Source organism: Ammospiza nelsoni, chromosome 2, assembly GCF_027579445.1.
Source record: "Ammospiza nelsoni isolate bAmmNel1 chromosome 2, bAmmNel1.pri, whole genome shotgun sequence".
Taxonomy (NCBI): Eukaryota; Metazoa; Chordata; class Aves; order Passeriformes; family Passerellidae; genus Ammospiza; species Ammospiza nelsoni.
The window spans coordinates 1,432,261-1,449,983 of record NC_080634.1 but is presented as its reverse complement, the minus strand read 5'-3'; the positions used below and the strand labels follow the sequence as shown (position 1 = coordinate 1,449,983).

The window sequence follows — 17,723 nt, the reverse complement described above, 5'->3', positions numbered from 1 at the left end:
AACTATTGATAGAAATATTATCTGTATGAGAGGCTGTGGCTGCCCCTGGATCCCTCAAGTGCCCAAGGCCAGGCTGGATGGGGCTTGGAGCAGCCTGGGACAGTGGAAGGCTGAGTGGAGCTCAGAGTTCAGCTGGAATTAATGACACAACAATTTAAGATGTCTAAGAAACTACACACAACTCTAACAGTTATTAGATGTGGAAAAAAATTCCCCAGTTCAGTGAAAACCCTCATTCAGGGTCTGATGGATACAAATAAAAACCCTGCACAGTCACAGACTTGGGGAAAAATCAAAGCCCCTGGACAAAGGAGGATCACAAAGTAGTTTTATTTCCCTTTTTAAAGATCTTACTGATTTGTAATATATTAATTATAAGCCAGTAAATGTTCAGCTGATTGAGCAAAAGTCACTTCAGTAAAACTCCTTGGTAAATTGACAGACAGAAAAGTTAATTTCTGTGTTTTTTTTTTTTTTCCCAAAAAAACCCAGCAACTAAAAAATTATCACTTTTTGTGTCCTGTTCAAACTCCTCTATAGTTTTTCATTTTCCTTTGTAGTTTTTTTTCCCCCAGTGGCCTGTGCATAATAAGTTTTCAGACAGAATTTAATGCAAAAAAATAGGGTCATATGCAAAGAACACAATAAAAAAACAGGGTCACAGGCAAAGAATACAAGAGCTCAGGCACGACAGGAAATGTAAATGTTAAAAATCACACGAGAGAAGATAATAACAATAAAAAAGAAGTGCCCACAATACAACAAAAGCAGTGGCAAAGCCAGTGCACAGAGCATCCCTCAAGGCTGGTGGAGGGATGGGCTGACCTCAGAGGCCTCTGCCTTTCCTGACTTCCAGACTTCTGTGGGGCTCATTAAAGGCTCCAAGCACAAAGCATCAAACACTTCAAGGAAAAGTTGGTCTCCATGGGAATAGAGGACAAACTAAAAATAACCATAAGCCAGCATTTTAACAATTTTGCAGGAGATTGTCATGGCAATGGAGAGAGTTGTAACCTGTTGTCATGATAACCAAAGTTTGAAATTAATGGGAAAGCATTCCACTTCATCTTTATTCATAATGGAACCAGCATCTTCCACAGGAAAATTCCACGTTAGTGCCTGCAAGGAACCAGAGAGCCTGGGAGCAGCAAGGGAGGGATAAAGGACTGCGGGGATTAGAAGAAAAATTTAAAACTCCACAGTCAAGTGAAGCAACAAAAGGAGGGGAAAAAATCCAGGGAGGAAAATGCTTTGATGGATGAAGGATTTTGGGCAGAAATTCTTGGGCAGGCCCTGGCATAGGATGCCCAGAGCAGCTGTGGCTGCCCCTGGATCCCTGGAAATGCCCAAGGCCAGGCTGGACAGGGCTTGGAGCACCCTGGGACAGTGGAAGGTGCCCCTGCCATGGCAGGGGTGGCACTGGATGGGATTTAAAGTCCCTCCCAACCCAAACCAGTCAGGGATTCTGTGACTCAAGTCCCATCTTGACAATCTCTTCTCAAACCAGAGTTCACAGCACATTAAACAACACAGGATGTCCAGTTTTTCGACACACCCCAACTAGGGGAAAATAATCTGCATTTCCAGCCCAGAGGAGCCCAGAGGAGGCTCCAGGGGCTGCAGTCCCTCTGCTCTGGGGCCAGGCTGGGAGAGCTGGGGGTGTTGGGTGTAAGTGACCAACCTGCTGCTCGTGCATTCAGTGAGACCCTCAATTATATTAATGGGCTCAGAGCAAAGCATGCCTTGTTGGACGACAACATAATTGTTATTTTTGTGGAAAATTGCTCTGCTCACCCTGAAATTACTAGGGTAGTCCATTATACTACTGTTTCCTTAACTGTTTTAAGGGGAGAGAAAAATTATTCTGACAACAGAGTGCCTGCACAGAACACACCTTTCTTCACCTTCAGAGCAGCACAGAATGCTCTTCACCTCAACAGAGCTCCTAATTTGAAATAAAAACAACTGCAGGTAAACAGAAGTTTGGATGCCCAAACACATTCTTTGACATTCACATTCATCTTTCTGAATGAAACTCTTCACTGTTCAGCTGCAAAAATCAAGGTTTTCCCCTGTGTGATTTCATGTACAGTCACCATGTGCTTTGCATCCCCTGGGAGTGCCGCAGAATCACCTCTTCTCCCAGGAGATGGATGCTCTTTGCTGCCAGACATGAGCTCTCTAATGATGAGGCACAGAGATGTCATTTTTAAGTGTAAATAGCTGGCAACAAATCAAGCAAAGAGTGGACATTTCCTGTGGTTGCTTACTGAAGTGAATTTTGGAACTATGAGCTCCAAAGTTTCACTTGGTATTATTACAGGGTTTCTTCTCCTCCCAAACCCTCCCCTTGACCTCTCCCAGTCTTCTGAGAGCTCATCTTTTCAGCCGAAATTCTTTGTTCCATTAGTTCCTGAAGATTATTGTGTTGATGAAGTGAAATGCCCCAGAGCTGCCCCAGGAAGGGCTGCAGGGCTGGCAGCTCTCTGGAAGGATGGGCTGGGGGGCAGAGAGGAGCACCTTTAAGGTTGTTTCCAACCCAAACCATCCTAAAATTCCATGATCCTCTCTCTGCACCACCAGCTCATCACCAGGAGCCCAAGCCTTGCACCCTGCCACAAAAGCTGATTTTTTTTTCTCCCAGATGAAGGATAGCAGCTCATTCTGGGAATTCAAAGGGCTTTACATGACGAGGCTGTTGACAAATCCATTCCTGTAAAACGACCTGGAGATGGCAATTCCCACAAGGAAAGGAGCACTTCCCACCACCAGCAGAAAGGCAGGGGTCGGGCAGGGGGAAGGAGCACTGGGGGCCAGGGGAGGAGAAGGGAAAAAGGCCTTTTTCCCTTCTCCTCCCCTGGCCCCCAGTGCTTTCAGGACTCATTTATTCGAGCAGTGCCAAGGCAGCTCACTGCTGCAATATTTTCTTCCTGCACTCAGAGCCAGGGCTTTGGGATCTAATAAATCATGGCTGGCCACAGAGACATTAAAATTCTAGCCCAGTACTGCATGAGATGAAACGGGGCCGAGTGCCAGCGAGCGCAGGGAGAGGGAAGGGCAGCCACACACGCTTTAAAATAAGTGTATGAATGCATTTGCATATAAGCAACACCTGATTTTGGCCTCACACCAGGCTAAGTCTAATGAAATGGAACAGCAAAACACATCTGCAACTGGAGGATGTTTAAGGTCCCTCCCAGCCCAAACCATCCTGGGATTCTGTCATTAATAAACTCAAGCGCTGCGCTTCGGGAAAGCTGATCCCCACTAAATTAGAAATAAGATATTAGGTATAAAGCACAGTAGGAAAACAGAGCCAGTAATTAACAGATCCGGTACAAACCAGGGAATTATTTCTGAAGCTCATAAAAGCCTTTTCCAAGCCTGGGCCAGCTCACGTTTCTGTCTGTACAAACCTCTGTGCTGGATCACATTGACTGCGCCCGGTGTGAGAAATAATTGTGCACCAGGAGGGAAGAAAAACTCAATATTTAATCTAAAAACATTTTTGCAGAAGTCGAGCCACTAAATTTTAATTTATTACCTTTGGCCTGAAAAAACAGAACAAGGATCTGACCACTTATTTGCTGTGCAAGATGAAAAAAAAAGGTGTGGGGGGAAGGAAAGGCAGCAAATATTAAGGATTTTCAACAGATCACAAGGCAGCCTTGGAGCTTATTTGCAATCATTTAATTGAAGCACCTGGGGATTTAAGAGGTATTGAATGTGTGGGGTGCAAACATGCACAGAGAAAAACAAGCCAGCATATGAATTTGAACTGCAAGTGGCAGAAAGAAATACGCAGGAAAAGGCCTTTATTTTGGAGTGGCTGAGATTTTGACTCTGGATGGGAGATTCCCCGAAAGGTGGGGTGCCAGGGCCAGGAGATGTTTCCATCCTGGGTTAGGAACCCCCATCTCCAACCTGCACAATGACAAGGGCACACTCCAGCTCCATGGAGCCAGTGGCAAAGGTTCCCAAATTCCCCATCCCTGGAGGGACTGGAAAGCCACGTGGATGTGGCACCTGGGGACATGGGGCAGTGGTGGCAGTGCTGGGGAACATCTGGACTTGGATCATATTAAAGCTCTTTTCCAGCTTCAATGATTCAATGAAATGCCAATGTGATTTTGGCTTGCTACACTGAGGCTCCTTGTTCAGGAGCAGAGCAAGAGCAACTTAGGAGAAGATATGGAAGTGAAGGGAACGTGCAGAAAAAGAAGCTTAAATGGAAAACAACTGATCATGGCTAAAACAGGGGAAAAGGAGATGGCTCAGAAACAGACTAGAAATTAATAACCAGCCAAACCCATTTTCATTCTCTGATATACACCCACTAAGAAAGAAGACAACAAAAACCCCTTCAGTTATCAATTTTAATACTGAATGTGTACTTAAAAGCCAAAAGCACTGGTTAGAGTTTGTCTGTATGCAATTTGAGACAGAAATCTGGGAGGGCTCATGGTTTAAAATAAAGCTTCTCTTTTCCCCAGGTGAGTGAAGAACTTCACAAGATGTGCCTGTACTCTATAAAAGCAATTGAGACACAAGAAAATTCTCTGTTCACCTTTTATTTTCTCTAAATGGAGCACTTTTCTCTTCAAAACATGTTCCCAAGGCCATTCTTTTTCTTTTTCCCGCCTATGCTTTTTGCTTTCTGCCTCACAGTTTTTCCCCAGCCCTCTTCAAGCGTGGCCATTTAATCTTTTTATTTCTTTTCCACCGCGAGGAAAACCAAAATCAATATTGCAGCCAAGAAATGAGGCAGAAATAAAGCAGTTGCATGGACTCACCCGAGCCTGGAGGAGGAGGAGGCCCACAATGAGGTCATTTGGGAAAACAGAACATGAGTTTTGTTTGCTTTTAAGATCTGATTCTGTTCTGTTTCTTCACAACACAGGGGGACTCAAAGCCTATAAAACCTCCAGACAGTTACAAAACAGGGGGTGAGGGATGTTTCCCAAAGTTTCTATGAACTCCTTGGAAGTCTGGCATCAGTTGGACCAGCTTCCAAAGGAGCTGAGTGGATGTCATGAATTATTTTAAAACCACAGAGTCATTAAAGATGGAAAAGCCCTCCAAGACCATCGAGCCCAATTGTTCCCCAGCACTGCCAAGGCCACCACTGCCCATGTCCCCAAGGGCCACATCCACATGGCTTTGGAACAATTCCAGGGATGATGATTGCACCACTGCCCTGAGCAGCCTCTGCCATTCACAAACATCCCTAATCTGACCCAAACCCCTCTGCTTCCTTCTCCCAAACAGAAAACTCCTCCTCCCTCCTTCCCTTAGTGGCTTCATCCTTCTTACAACTTCAAAAAAGTCCCTGAGCTGATTCATTAGGAAGATGGTGATTTATCCACTGCTGATGCCAGTGCAGCTCCCAGCACTGAGGAATTCAGCAAGCTGTTTGGAAGCATTCCCGTACGAAAATCACGCGTTTAAACATGAAAACAATGAGAGCCTACACAAGTCACAGCTCATTCTTCTCCCAGTCAAGTAGGATTTTCCTGTCTGCTCTATACACACCAATTAATAAACATGAAGAAACGCCAGAGGAAAAATATTCACTGTATCCACTTCATACATTTTTAATCACCCTGAAATCAATTCAACACCCTGAACACGGTTTAGAATTCCTGTTTTACAGAGCCGGTAAGCGATGGATCACCTAATTAAATCCAGGAGTGGCATTTCCCAATCAATGGAAGGGGCTGACGTGCAGGCAGGTCTCAGAGAAGAAGGAGAAGTAAGGAGAGAGCACCTCAACCCTGCCATTTGCCCTGTGTTTCTCAGTGCTCCCCGTGAAAATGCTGAGGAACGCCAAAAAGAAAGAGAAAAAATATGAAGTTCATCCCCTTTCACAGAGGAGTTGTGACAGAACATGGTTTGTGTAGCCTCAGAGTGATCTGCCATTAAAGGCCCAGCACTTCCAGAGAAGAATACAGCAAACTTTTAATTGTAAGCTAATAAGGGAAGCTGAAATCATGCCTAGAATTATCTTTGTCCCACAGAGAGTATGCAAAGGAGGATTAAAAAACAGCAGAAATCCTATGGGAACATCCTTCAGCCACCTGCAACATCGAAGGCCACTGCCTTTCAACATCACAATAAATTAAGGGAACAGTCAGGAGTAAATGAGGTCACTCCTCACATGTGCAGTTGTGTCCGAGGTTCAACAATGAACACAAATGACAGGGATTAGGGCAGGAGCACACGTGAGAATCCTTCACCTCCTGTCCTGCCAACAAAACCAACAGCCAGAGGGTACAGATTCCCTCTGCTCACCATTATGTCCTAACAAATGTTGTGGTTTCACCTTGGGGAAGAAAAAATTACAAAACCCGGGCATTTTCAACTTGGGAGTGCAGCGAACAGCCCAGCTCAGGGATGTGTCTGGCTCTTCAGGAGCATGAAGGGGTCCCATGCAGGGAAAGCCCCTCTGCTCTGTGCCAGGCTGGCAGAGCTGGGGGTGCTCCCCTGGAGAGGAGAAGCTCCAGGGAGAGCTCAGAGCCCTGGCAGGGCCTGAGGAGACTCCAGGAGAGCTGCAGAGGGACTGGGGACAAGGCATGGAGGGACAGGACAAGGCAATGTCCTCCCAAAGGGCAGGGATGGATGGGAGATTGGGATGGAATTTTCCCAGAGCAGCTGTGGCTGCCCCTGGATCCCTGGCAGTGCCCAAGGCCAGGCTGGACACAGGGGCTTGGAGCAGCCTGGGACAATGGGAGGTGTCCCTGCCCAAGGCTGGGGACTGGAATGAGCTGTTCTTCCAGGTCCCTTGCAGGAGCATCCCAGGATTCTGAGAGCATCCTGCGAGCAGGCGGTGCCGCAGCAGGACCCGGGGAACGCCGTGCTCGGGAGTGAGTGACACAAACCTCCTGGAGATTCCCCAGCCAGCCCTGCATCCTTGGCCTCTTGCATTTTATTGCCATTTATTATTTAGGAATAACTGCACCGAACACAGAGCCAGCCTAGCAGAGGTTCATGAATCACAGCATCTTATCAGCATATTAATCAGCTCCTGGGAGGGAGAGGGGAAACGGTGTGAGCTATCACAAACACTTTATAGTTTCACGCTTGAAGTCAAACCAGCTCCAGGAGAGACTGATTCTTCATCCCTGATTCCACACCAATGGGCTAATCTATTTACTGCAGCACTGGTGCCTTCCCGTAGTGCGAGGGTGCAAGGGAATGGGAAGGGTAATGTGCCAGAGGAAAAGCAGGTGCTTTGGCAGCCCCCGCTTGGGGCAGGTAAAGTGAATTGTACCAAGAACAAAAAAAAAAGCAAATTGGAGGCCTTAAATAAATTAGCCTCAATTAAAACAACAGCTTACATGAAGATCCAACTTAATTACAATCTGGTTTAATTAAATAGTAAACAAGGCTGAAACACTGCTGCTGATGTTCCAAAATCCGTGGAATTAGCGGAGTGGAAGCCGTCACCAGCCGGGCACGAGGAGCCAGGACTTGGAGCACAGAGCTGGCACTGGGCAGATGCAGCTCTGTCTGCAGCCAGAACACTCTCCCTGTGTCACCTTCCCTCAGCGCCACAGCTGCTCATCCAGCAGCAGGAAACACTGCCAGCACAAGTTATTCTTCTCCTCTTTCAGTTCCCAACAAAAAACGGGAAAGGAGGGGGCAATTCCACAGATCTGGGAGTTCTAAAGACCCCAAAAATGGGACACAGGAGAAGCCACAAGCGCTTAATAAATCCCTCAGTTCAAACACATGGATTGTTTTCATAAAGATTTCTCCTATGCGCTGAACAATTCTGATTTTATCTCCCCAAGTAACTGTATTTTAAAACTTCCTTTTTTAAATGAAATTATTATTTCCCATGAAAATCCAGCTAATCCAGGCCACACTTGAAAAATTATTTAGGAAATAACTGTCCTTCACACTTCCATTAAGGAAGATCAAAATGGAAAAATCAAGAATCTGAATAAACAGATGCTTCAACAAGTACTTGAGTATGTGCCAAGGATTTCCCATCCTCCCTAACTCAAGGATTTCCTATTTTCCCTTACAGCCAATCTGGCAGAAAAAAATGGATTATTTATCTTGCAATAGACCTCTCTCCCTGCTCTGCCAGGAAAAAACACAGAAGTCAGAATGAGAAGAAAATCATTAAAACTTAGATTAAAACTCATTATTTCAGGCTAAAGCTACCATATAAATAAAAACAATAAACAAAATATTAAGTAGTATAAAGCATTCACGTTTAGCACAAAAAACAATCCCACAAAAGCACAGAATTCAACCTGCTAGTGTCCTGATTACCATCCCTCCTTTCCTCCTGCCTCTACCCCACCTGAGTTTTATTCCACAGCTCTTTTCATAGCTGCTCAGACCACACTCAGGAGCTGCCTGTCTTTTCTCTACAGAGGCTAAAATTTAAATTTTCTCCTCCTCATTTGCTACAGAACTTTCATTACATATTCAAACAAATTCAGATTTAAAAGGGTTTGTAATACTATTTGCCCAGAAAAAAAAAAAAAAGCTCTTCTGTTAAGTGCTTTCTGACTTCTATTTTGGGACTTCACTGCAAGAGTTCAGCCCACTGACTCCTCACCTTCCACCTGGGCATAGAACAATGCAGCAGGAATGTTCCTGCTGTGCTGTCCCACATTTGTTTCTTTGTTTTACCACTGACATAACCGAGGACCTTGTTTTAATTTTCCCAGTCTGATCTGCCTCCAGCTTTTTCCTCCAAGATTACCCTGCACATCCACCACTGATTTCAGTGCATTTACCACAAATTCTGGAAGACAAATGCCTGAAGGAGGGTTTGGGATGGAACCATGGGGGCCACATCCTCCTGATCCCCGCATGGATCAAAGCTGGCACAAGTTGGCCAAGTCAAATTTTACAGAGTTAAGGGCACAGTAGGAACTCCACAGCCATCAACCAGCAGGTTACTTTAGAAGATGACATCCCATTAATGTTGGCACTTGATTAATTCTAAAAGGAGTCCTGCAGAATTCATGTGCTCCAGCCCAGGCTGGACAGGCTTGGAACAGCCTGGTCTCTGCAAGGTGTCCCTGCTCATTGCAGAAGGTGGAATCAGACGAGCTTTAAGGTCCATTCTCACCTAAACCATTCTGGATTTCCATTAATCCCTTCATCTAAAGCAGAGTTCTCCCTCTAAAAGTCTTCTAAAAAAGGCCAAGGTCCAAATTCTGACCAATCTGCACCTCAATATTTAAATTAAATTGTCTTATCAATTGCCAGAAAGCAGCTGCTAAAACACCCAGGATTGTACGAAAGCAGATACAGAAATGTACATTGAATGGATATTAGGGTGGAGCTTTAAGCAGATGCCAAAAAAAAAAAAATCAAAGTAAAGTGGGAGAGAACTAGTCTCTTGTGCTGGAAAGCCACAAAATTCCTGTTATTTCCAGAGCAGGAAAATAACTGTGCACTTATGAGCTCGTTCTATCACCCAGGCACTGCTGGAGTCCACAGTCTTCTCACAATGGGGAGATTTTTGAAGAGACTTTTTCACAGAGATTGTTGTTTTTTCTCAAGCCTCTCGTGCTTTGACTGTGAGACCAAAGTTCCCCCAAGCTACAGTATCTCCAACCAAGTAGCTGCATAAATTGGAATGAGAAAAAGAAAGGATGAATAAAAATGGGGCACAACGCCTTTGAGGAACTCTCTGCTCTGCAGAGTCTCAGACTGGGCTCCTCACAGCCCCAGTGATCCACCAGCTGGAAGGGCTGCCAAACCCAACCACAATATTCCATGCACAAAGCAGCTCAGAGTATTGGATGTTCATTCCCATCTGCTGGTGACCACTCTCCTCATCAAAAGCACATTCCCAAATAATTCCACACATGAGGTGAAAGTCAACACAAATAGAAAGCAGGAAGCCCTAACACAACATGACACCCAAGAGCTGATTGCATACCCCAAAATGGCATAAAAAGGAGTTTTCCAGGGCTGATTTTGTAAGGGGGTTAAAGATCAAAGCAAGTCAAGGTGAACATAATCCACAGGGAAAACCAGATTCACCTGAACTGGGATTTTCTTATTCCAAAGCACCATTTCTGTCCCAAATTAATTCTTTCCATATCAGTACACTTTAAGTTCCCCACTAGTTATGTAATGATGGTAAACATCTTTATCAAGTAATAAGGATGACATTTTTAGACAACTCAGTTCTAAAGAAGGTTTCAAACAGAAAACAGACTTGCTCTTCCACATAAGATTAACTCAACCAAAGCACAACTTGAAATACAAAACGAAAATCAGTCAATACTGTAGCTTAAGCCACCAGCTAGCACAACACCTGGATCTTCTCCAAACAAGGGGATCTTGGCTGTGGGATCCTCATTCCCACAGCTGGACTATTCCAGTACGTGCACCCCAGTGGTTCAGGGGAGCCCTCCTGCTGGACTGTCCCAGCACCTACTGGCATGTTTGTTAATCTGAAGAAAAAAGCCCTTTGGATCCTTTTCCTCAGGATTGCCAGGGCATCCTCTCTGCATGAATTCAGCTCCAACTCTTCTCACCACCCTCGCTGAAGGGCTTTTCCTGCCAGTCACGTTCCCATCCGGCTCCCTAATGGGAAACCTTTCTCCCTCATTAAGGGATCAGCCACGCCACACACGGAGATCAGGAACAGCCCCAACCCCTGTCCTACCTGTGTAGGCCATGTTCTTCGGGTTTCCGTAGGGAGCCCCAGGTTGGACGGGGCTGTAAACAGGATTCATGCTGGAAGACCGGGAACTCTGAGGACAAAAGAAAAGCAGAGTTGAGATGGTTGCCTTGGCTTGCTCCCGAGTTGCTGTCTGTGTGCAGAGCCCTGATAGCATCACCCCGTTAGAATTCCAGACACAGACAGCTGTGAAGGAAGGGATTTACAACCAGACGTTCCAACCAGATAGCATATTTAATAATTCAAGTTTTGGATCTCTCCGCTAATTCCCACAACTTCTCCGGCGCTGCATATTCTGCCTACAAATGCACCCGGAGCAGATTCATCTTCCACATCCCTGGGCTCAGGACTCACGACCCCACTTCCAGCGTGAGATGAACAAAGAGGAGGAGCCACAAAGTCAGGCAAGGGATTGTCCCCCTTGGAAGAGCGAGCAGTTCTTGGGCGATAAAACCAAGCGCACCGCAGACCTGACCTTTCAGAGAGCAGCAGATGAAAGATGACTTGCCGCTGGCGAGATGGAGAAGGGCAGGTCTTGGTGAGCTTTCAGCGTGAGCAGACTGTGCAAACCTGGAGGCCAAGGCTTGGCTCCTGTGTGGGGCTGGGCAGGGCCACCTCCTGGTCCCACCTGTGTCCCACGGGGAGACTCCATCACAGAGCTTCCATGAGCAAGGAGATTTCAGCATCCCTCGTGCTCCCCTCGCCGATAAAATCCACACAGCAGGGTCAGCTTCTTGTGGGTTTTATTAGGAGGAAAGCAAGTGACTTGGGAATTTGTGTCTCCTAACTGTCAGTTAAGCAACTGGCTCAGTTAATTATCTTAATGAAGCACATTCTCAGTTCTGATTAATGGGAAAATCAGTCATTAAGCTTTATTAGGCGACGCATTTGTCTCCGCAGCTATCTAGTGGTAATTTCACACCAGAACCAAAAACCCATCTCGCCTCAAAATCTGGGGGTTTTGTTAAAACGTGTTATTTTACAGTTCATAAATAACACCATTCTCTCCAAACAAGTCCCTCATGATAGGGGACACAATTTGTTACATCATTAACTCCTTTCACTTTACCTCGGGAGAGTAAACAAGTCAAACGTTACACGTTAGCACCGATTGACTTGACAACAATTAGTGCTTAATTAATTAGCTGTCCCTCCACCCCCAAGTTAGGACTGAAGGAGCCATTCTCAAAGGAAAGGAAATCAGGGTTATTAGCAAGCGGGAAGAGACAGGGAGACTCGGAATTCCATCAGTGGCTTCACTGACACACAGCATTAAGAGCATTACGAAGATCTTGGATAAAATCAGTGTAAAACCAGGCTGCCCAGAGAAGCTGTGGCTGCCCCATCCCTGGAATTGCCCAAATTCAGGCTGGATGGAGCTTGGAGTATCTGATCTAGTGGAAGCTGTCCCTGCCCATGGGACTGGATGAGCTTTAAGGTCCCTTCCAACCCAAACCATTCTGTGATTTTATGGAATAAAATCTAGGATGGTAACTCGTCACCTTTCCATTGTTCCTCCCCAAAGACCACCCAGTGACAGCTGGACCTGCTCCCAGGCAGGGCTGGAATCACGGCTGCTTTTCTAAAGTGCCTTTTCAATGCCAGCACCATTTCATTTGTACTCTTGTGTGTGTGAAGAGTATAAAAAAAATCATAATTCAGGGGGATAAAATGACAGCGTATGCGTGGCTTGCATTAGGTGTTGTACCAAATGGTAAAAGCAAAACACTCTCATTGAGAAGGATGAAAGAAAATGCTTTTTATCCCAGATAAAAAGGTTGTAATCGTGGTGGGGGCTTGAGAGCTTGTGAGGAAGAGGTTTGTGCTTCCTCCTTGCTTTGTATGCAGGGTGGGATTTCCAGCCAGCAGGAAAGAGCCCTTGCAAACGGCATTTGGGAGGGATGATTTTCTCTCCCATTCTGCAAGACAATGCCATCCGAAAATACATTTGAAATTCATTGCAGGCACCATGTTGTGGCATTGAAACAGCTACACTGAAATGGGAATAAAACAGGATTAGCAAAACTAAACCTTCTGCACCGCCAGAACCTGCAGAGTTCGCTTGTGGCCATGAATGCCCAACAAAAAGACTACTAAAAATTAATTATAAACAGACAAACACCAGTGCTGCTCTATTGCAGGAGCTCCCAGCGCTCCCTAATCCCTGAGCCAGCCACGCTCAGTTGCTCTGAGCGACTCCAGCAAGGAGTAACTCCAGCAGGAATGCCATGGGAATGAGCTGCTAGCAAACAGTCCCGGGATACTTGGTGCCTGTAACCTGGTTACCTTTTCATCCATTTTATCCTTCCTGTGAAAGGGCAGGGCAGGCTCCCATCGCACCAGGGAGGGCGGGAATGGGTCACTGCGGCCTGGGCAGAGCTGGGGAACGGATGGAGTCCGTGAACCTGGAGGGCTTTCCCAACCTCCATGGCTCCGTGATTCTATGAGTGCGTCCCCTGGCAATCAGGAACATCTCATCCCACCGTTTCCCTTTCACTTGGTGCCTTTGGAAACACTGTGCCCAGATCCCTCCATCTGCACAGGGGAGTTTGCAACCCCCATCACTGCGGCTGGAAAGTATCTCCAAGATCAACAAGTCCAATCTCTGGCCCAATCTAAAAGCTAAAAGAATAAAGCAGGCATGGAAAATACAGGAGGTTAACGGAGTTATCATTATCTTTTCAGAACAAAGGAAAGAAATCTTTACAGAGAAATAAATATATTTTGCAGGGTTTTTAAAACAGTGCCATGGACAGGGTTAATCTTTCAGGCTCTCCAAAAATTAAACAGTGGCTCTGAATTGAAAAGAGTAAACAATGGAAAAGGGAGCTGTTCTGAACAACAGACATTTTTCCATTTTCTTTCAAGTAATTTCTTGTGTCAAGGTGATTTTCCCTTTAAACTCCCATTGCCTTGTTTTTTGTGCCACTGGGATGCAATGCCTTTTGAGAGCCCCATTCCTTACACTCTGGAGAGAGGGTACTATTTTCTCTATGTGCCAAAAGTAATTTATTTCACATCAGGTGGCACAGAACCAACATGAGAGAGTATGAACAAAGAAAAGAGATACTTTTCTTCCTTGACCCGCACATCACCTCTTTAAATGAATTTTACACAAATTGCATGTTAATAATATTCAGCCAAAGTCTCCTTGAACATGAAAAGGCCTCCTGACCTTACACTCCATGCAAATTCCACTAATTTTCCGACAATTTTTCCCTTAAGTCGTTTGAAGCTTGACCCTCACTTGGGATCCACCAAACAATAATTAAATTACCTTCCAATTCATCTGTTAAAGGTTAATTTAGGCAAGTTACAATGGTATATCCCACCTTTCCCAAAAACAAAGTCTGGGACAGTGGGCACAAGCTCAGGGATTCGTTTCCACAATGAGCAGCTTCTTCTTTAATTTATTCTTTTCTTAGCAACACCTTAAGAGTTGATTGAACATCTCACATGTGAAACAAAATATTGAACTTGTTATAGAAATAAATGTAACTGTGTTTTATATTTTATATATATATATATGTATAATGTGAACACATCAGGTTGAGACATGGAAACCCAGACTGGTTTGGGTGGGAAAGACCTGAAAGACCATCCACCTCCAAACCCTGCCATGGGCAGGGACACCTCCCACTACTCCAGGTTGCTCTCTCCTCTCCAGGTGAATTCCTCTAGCTCCCAAAAATTTACATTCTGCAGCATCTTCTGTCAGATCCAGCTCCAAACCAGGACAGGAGCACTCAGATCTTCACTGAGGAGACTCAAGAAAATGTCCTGGGAGACAAAACCTCAGGGAGCCACGTCCTTATCACTGCTGTTTCCTCTGAGATGAAAAACTAAATAATCAGGCTTTTCCAATCAATCAAGAAAAACCTGACATCTCTAACAGCAACAAGCCCTTTTGTCCTCATTGTACGAAAAATTAAATAGATAATTTATAAGCACAAAGCAGGTCCTGACTTTGGAATTTGCTGACCTCAGACCGGCCAAAAAATAAATGCTGAGGCAGGAAAAATCTCGACCTTTCGTTTGCTGAAGTTTATGATCTGCTTAAAAGCCAGAGGATCAAAAAAAATGATAATTCAGTTATTATTTCAATTTAATATTATAGACTGCGTATTGAAATATTGTAAAGGAAATCCCTGCCCTCCCTGAAAAGGACTAGGAAGGTGGGATCGCTTGTTGCACAGGTGAATCTGAATGTGATGGCAAAATACCTGCACACTGTGTTTGCCTATTTGAATTAGGCAGAGCTTACACAAACACCCCTCTGAACCTAAATAAATGAGAAATAATTGAATCATAGACTCACAGACTGGTTTGCATTGGGAGGAACCTCAGCAGGGACACCTTCCACCAGACCAGGTTATTGCAAGTTGAACCAGTTCCCCCACAAGAAATTTCAGAATGAGAAAAGCCAAAAGACTCTGGCACAGCTGGGGTTATATTAACTTGTTTCCAGAGAGGAAAATGCCTTAATGCAGATGAATTCTGTGCTGCAAATTCTCAGCCTTTTATCTGCAAGTCTGATGGGTTTCACCAGCAGGTAACCAATAAATACATGTATTTTTTAAAAGATCTAACATATCTGCCCCAGTGAGTCCCAAACCATTCTCAGCAGCTCTCAAACGACTTCCTTGATACATTCCTATTAATTTCTCTAACTTGAGGCCTTCCTGACTTTTCCTTTGGAGATGAACCCTGCTGTACTCTTGTACTTGGTGCTCCCCAACTGAGCCACAGCCTCCTCCAGCTGATTATCTCCATCCTTTTGTCTTCCCTGCCCTACTTCATTATGTTCTGCTGAAAAGGCTGCTTGGAACACACAGCTTCAAGACACTTCTCTCTGCTCCTTCCTTTCCACAAGCACTGCCTTGGGAGATTTGGGCTGGCCACCAGAAAAAGCCTGGATTGTAAACATCCATACCACAACATCACCCAGGCACAGCAAAAACCAAACCAAAATATTCTTAGTTATCTTTCTTATCTGAGCTGCTTCAGACCTTTCTCCCAGCCAACCACTGCTCCCTCTCCTAAGAGCAGCTGCACTGCAGGAGTCACACAGAACAACCAGATACAAGAGTAAAATCCATGAAAAGACAATTTCTGACACTACTATATACAGTCTTCCCCCCTCCAAGCTCTTTAAAAATATGAAATAATTGATCACCTATTTGGCTTTGTTTTACAGGTGCAGGAGAGCAATGGGTTCAAGGGTGGGTTCACTGGGAGTGTTGGAATAGGTGGAATAACCATCCCTGGAGGTGTTCAGGGAACACAGGGCAGTGGTGGCCGTCCCTGGGCTCACAGTTGGACTCAGTGGTCTCAGATGGCTTTTCCAGCCTCAATGATTCCATGAGTCTAGGGTAAACCAGACCATACTGGTAGGGCCAGGATTCAGGTGTAATACCCATTTCCCATCACATTATCCTCAAAGACAAGCTTTAATTTATGTTTTGCTCCAAATTTCCAACCACTACCACTAGTTAACCTCCCTCAATTTTTATCATTACTCCCCCCAAGACGGGAGAATCCCTGTGAAGCCATATCCCAAATAGCGAAAACATGGCTCCTTCCCATGGATCACAACAGGATAAACATTTAAATTTGTCTCGGAGTCAACCACACTGTACAAAGCTGGCACATCAGCAATACAATATTTCTGGAATTAAAATCAGATAAGGGCAGAAATATGCTTTCAATAACAGATGGGTCAGACTTCTCTGGGCTTCATGTGGTCAAATCCACTGTGCTGCAGTTTTGGCTGTAATTTGTCACTTCCAGCCAGGTTGTTCCTCATTGCCCTCTAACAATCTTCACCCAGGTCCTGTTTTTCTGGTCACTTCTGGGATTTGTTCTCTGGTCAAGACTGGAAACCCAAGGCAGGGTGGAGGAGCAGCTCCAGCCCCACTTTGCCATCAGGCAGCAAAGCAAATGTCCCTGTCCTCTCCTCTTTCTCTGCTCACACTGATGGATGGACCCAGATGGGTTTAGAGAAACAGGAGGAAGAGCAGTGCAAACAGAGGGGATCAATCCTCCCTAACAGTCCCTTCTTCCTTAAATATTTTGGAATCTTGGTTCTGAAACAAAGCAGTACCAGGGAAGATGAAGGAGGGCCCAGGCTAAATCTGTCAGCAGGAAGGGAGCTTTGGCACCAAGTTTGTTTATCATCGTCTTTTTGTAATTTCGTGTTGGCAAGAGGCTCTGTGTTAACAAGCCCAGGAGCCTGAAAGTCTTTCCCATCCATAGGACAGGCAGACAGTGGCATTCCCTCACTGCATTTGGAAAGCAAGCTACATGGAAGGAGAAAAACAGAATCCAGATTTATGCTGGGCTTGATGTGCCCCACCAAACCCCAGAAAATACACAGGGCAACTCAGTACCGCTTGAAAAATAAGCAAAAGGAGTTGGTGATGTTCTGGGGGAAAGCTGCCAAGGGATGAACTAACAGAACTCAAATTAAGAAATTAAGAAAACATAACAATCATAGGCAGAGCGCAGCTGAACAACACATAACCAGCACAACAGAAAGCAAGCTTACACAGATGAGCACAATGGAAACCTCTAAATGAAAGCTACAGATGTCTGTAAAGCTGTCCCAGGCCTCAAACACAAGTCACACATTCCATGCAGGAACTACCAGAGGTTAGTGGCAGACACGGTATGAGGGACAGCAGCCAATAATCAGTGCATGTACAGCATGATCCCTAACACATGCAATACGCACTCAATTAGCATATCCATATTTCACAACCACTGGAAAAGCCAAGAATTTTCCAGCCTGCCATTACAGAAGATTTGGAAGTGCTTTTATTCACCTAAACACTTGTTCAGGTTTCCAGTGAATACACCCAGCCCAGGAGGCCAAAACCAGGAATGCTTTTGCAGCAGCACAAAGGAAAGGGTTGAAAGGCCACAGCAAGTCAACAATTAACAATTTTCACAGATTTCTGGACATACCTTCCCGAACTAAAGAGTGGGAAGAGAAGTTTGAAGGAGCTCACAGCTTGCAGTTTATATCAGGAAAAAAAGAACTACTAAATCCCCAGCCTGT

General features: G+C 45.1%; 1 protein-coding gene across 5 annotated transcripts in view; it reads right to left on the bottom strand.

The window, feature by feature from the left end:
* FAM168A (family with sequence similarity 168 member A) overlaps positions 1 to 17,723 on the bottom strand; it is a 124,490-nt gene that overhangs the window by 51,362 nt on the left and 55,405 nt on the right. For all 5 annotated transcript variants that reach the window (XM_059493411.1, XM_059493414.1, XM_059493412.1 and 2 more), the window contains one exon: positions 10,649 to 10,736. In XM_059493411.1, coding sequence (XP_059349394.1) covers positions 10,649 to 10,718 — 70 coding nt within the window. In that variant the 5' untranslated portion in view covers positions 10,719 to 10,736. The remainder of the gene's footprint in view (positions 1 to 10,648; positions 10,737 to 17,723) is intronic.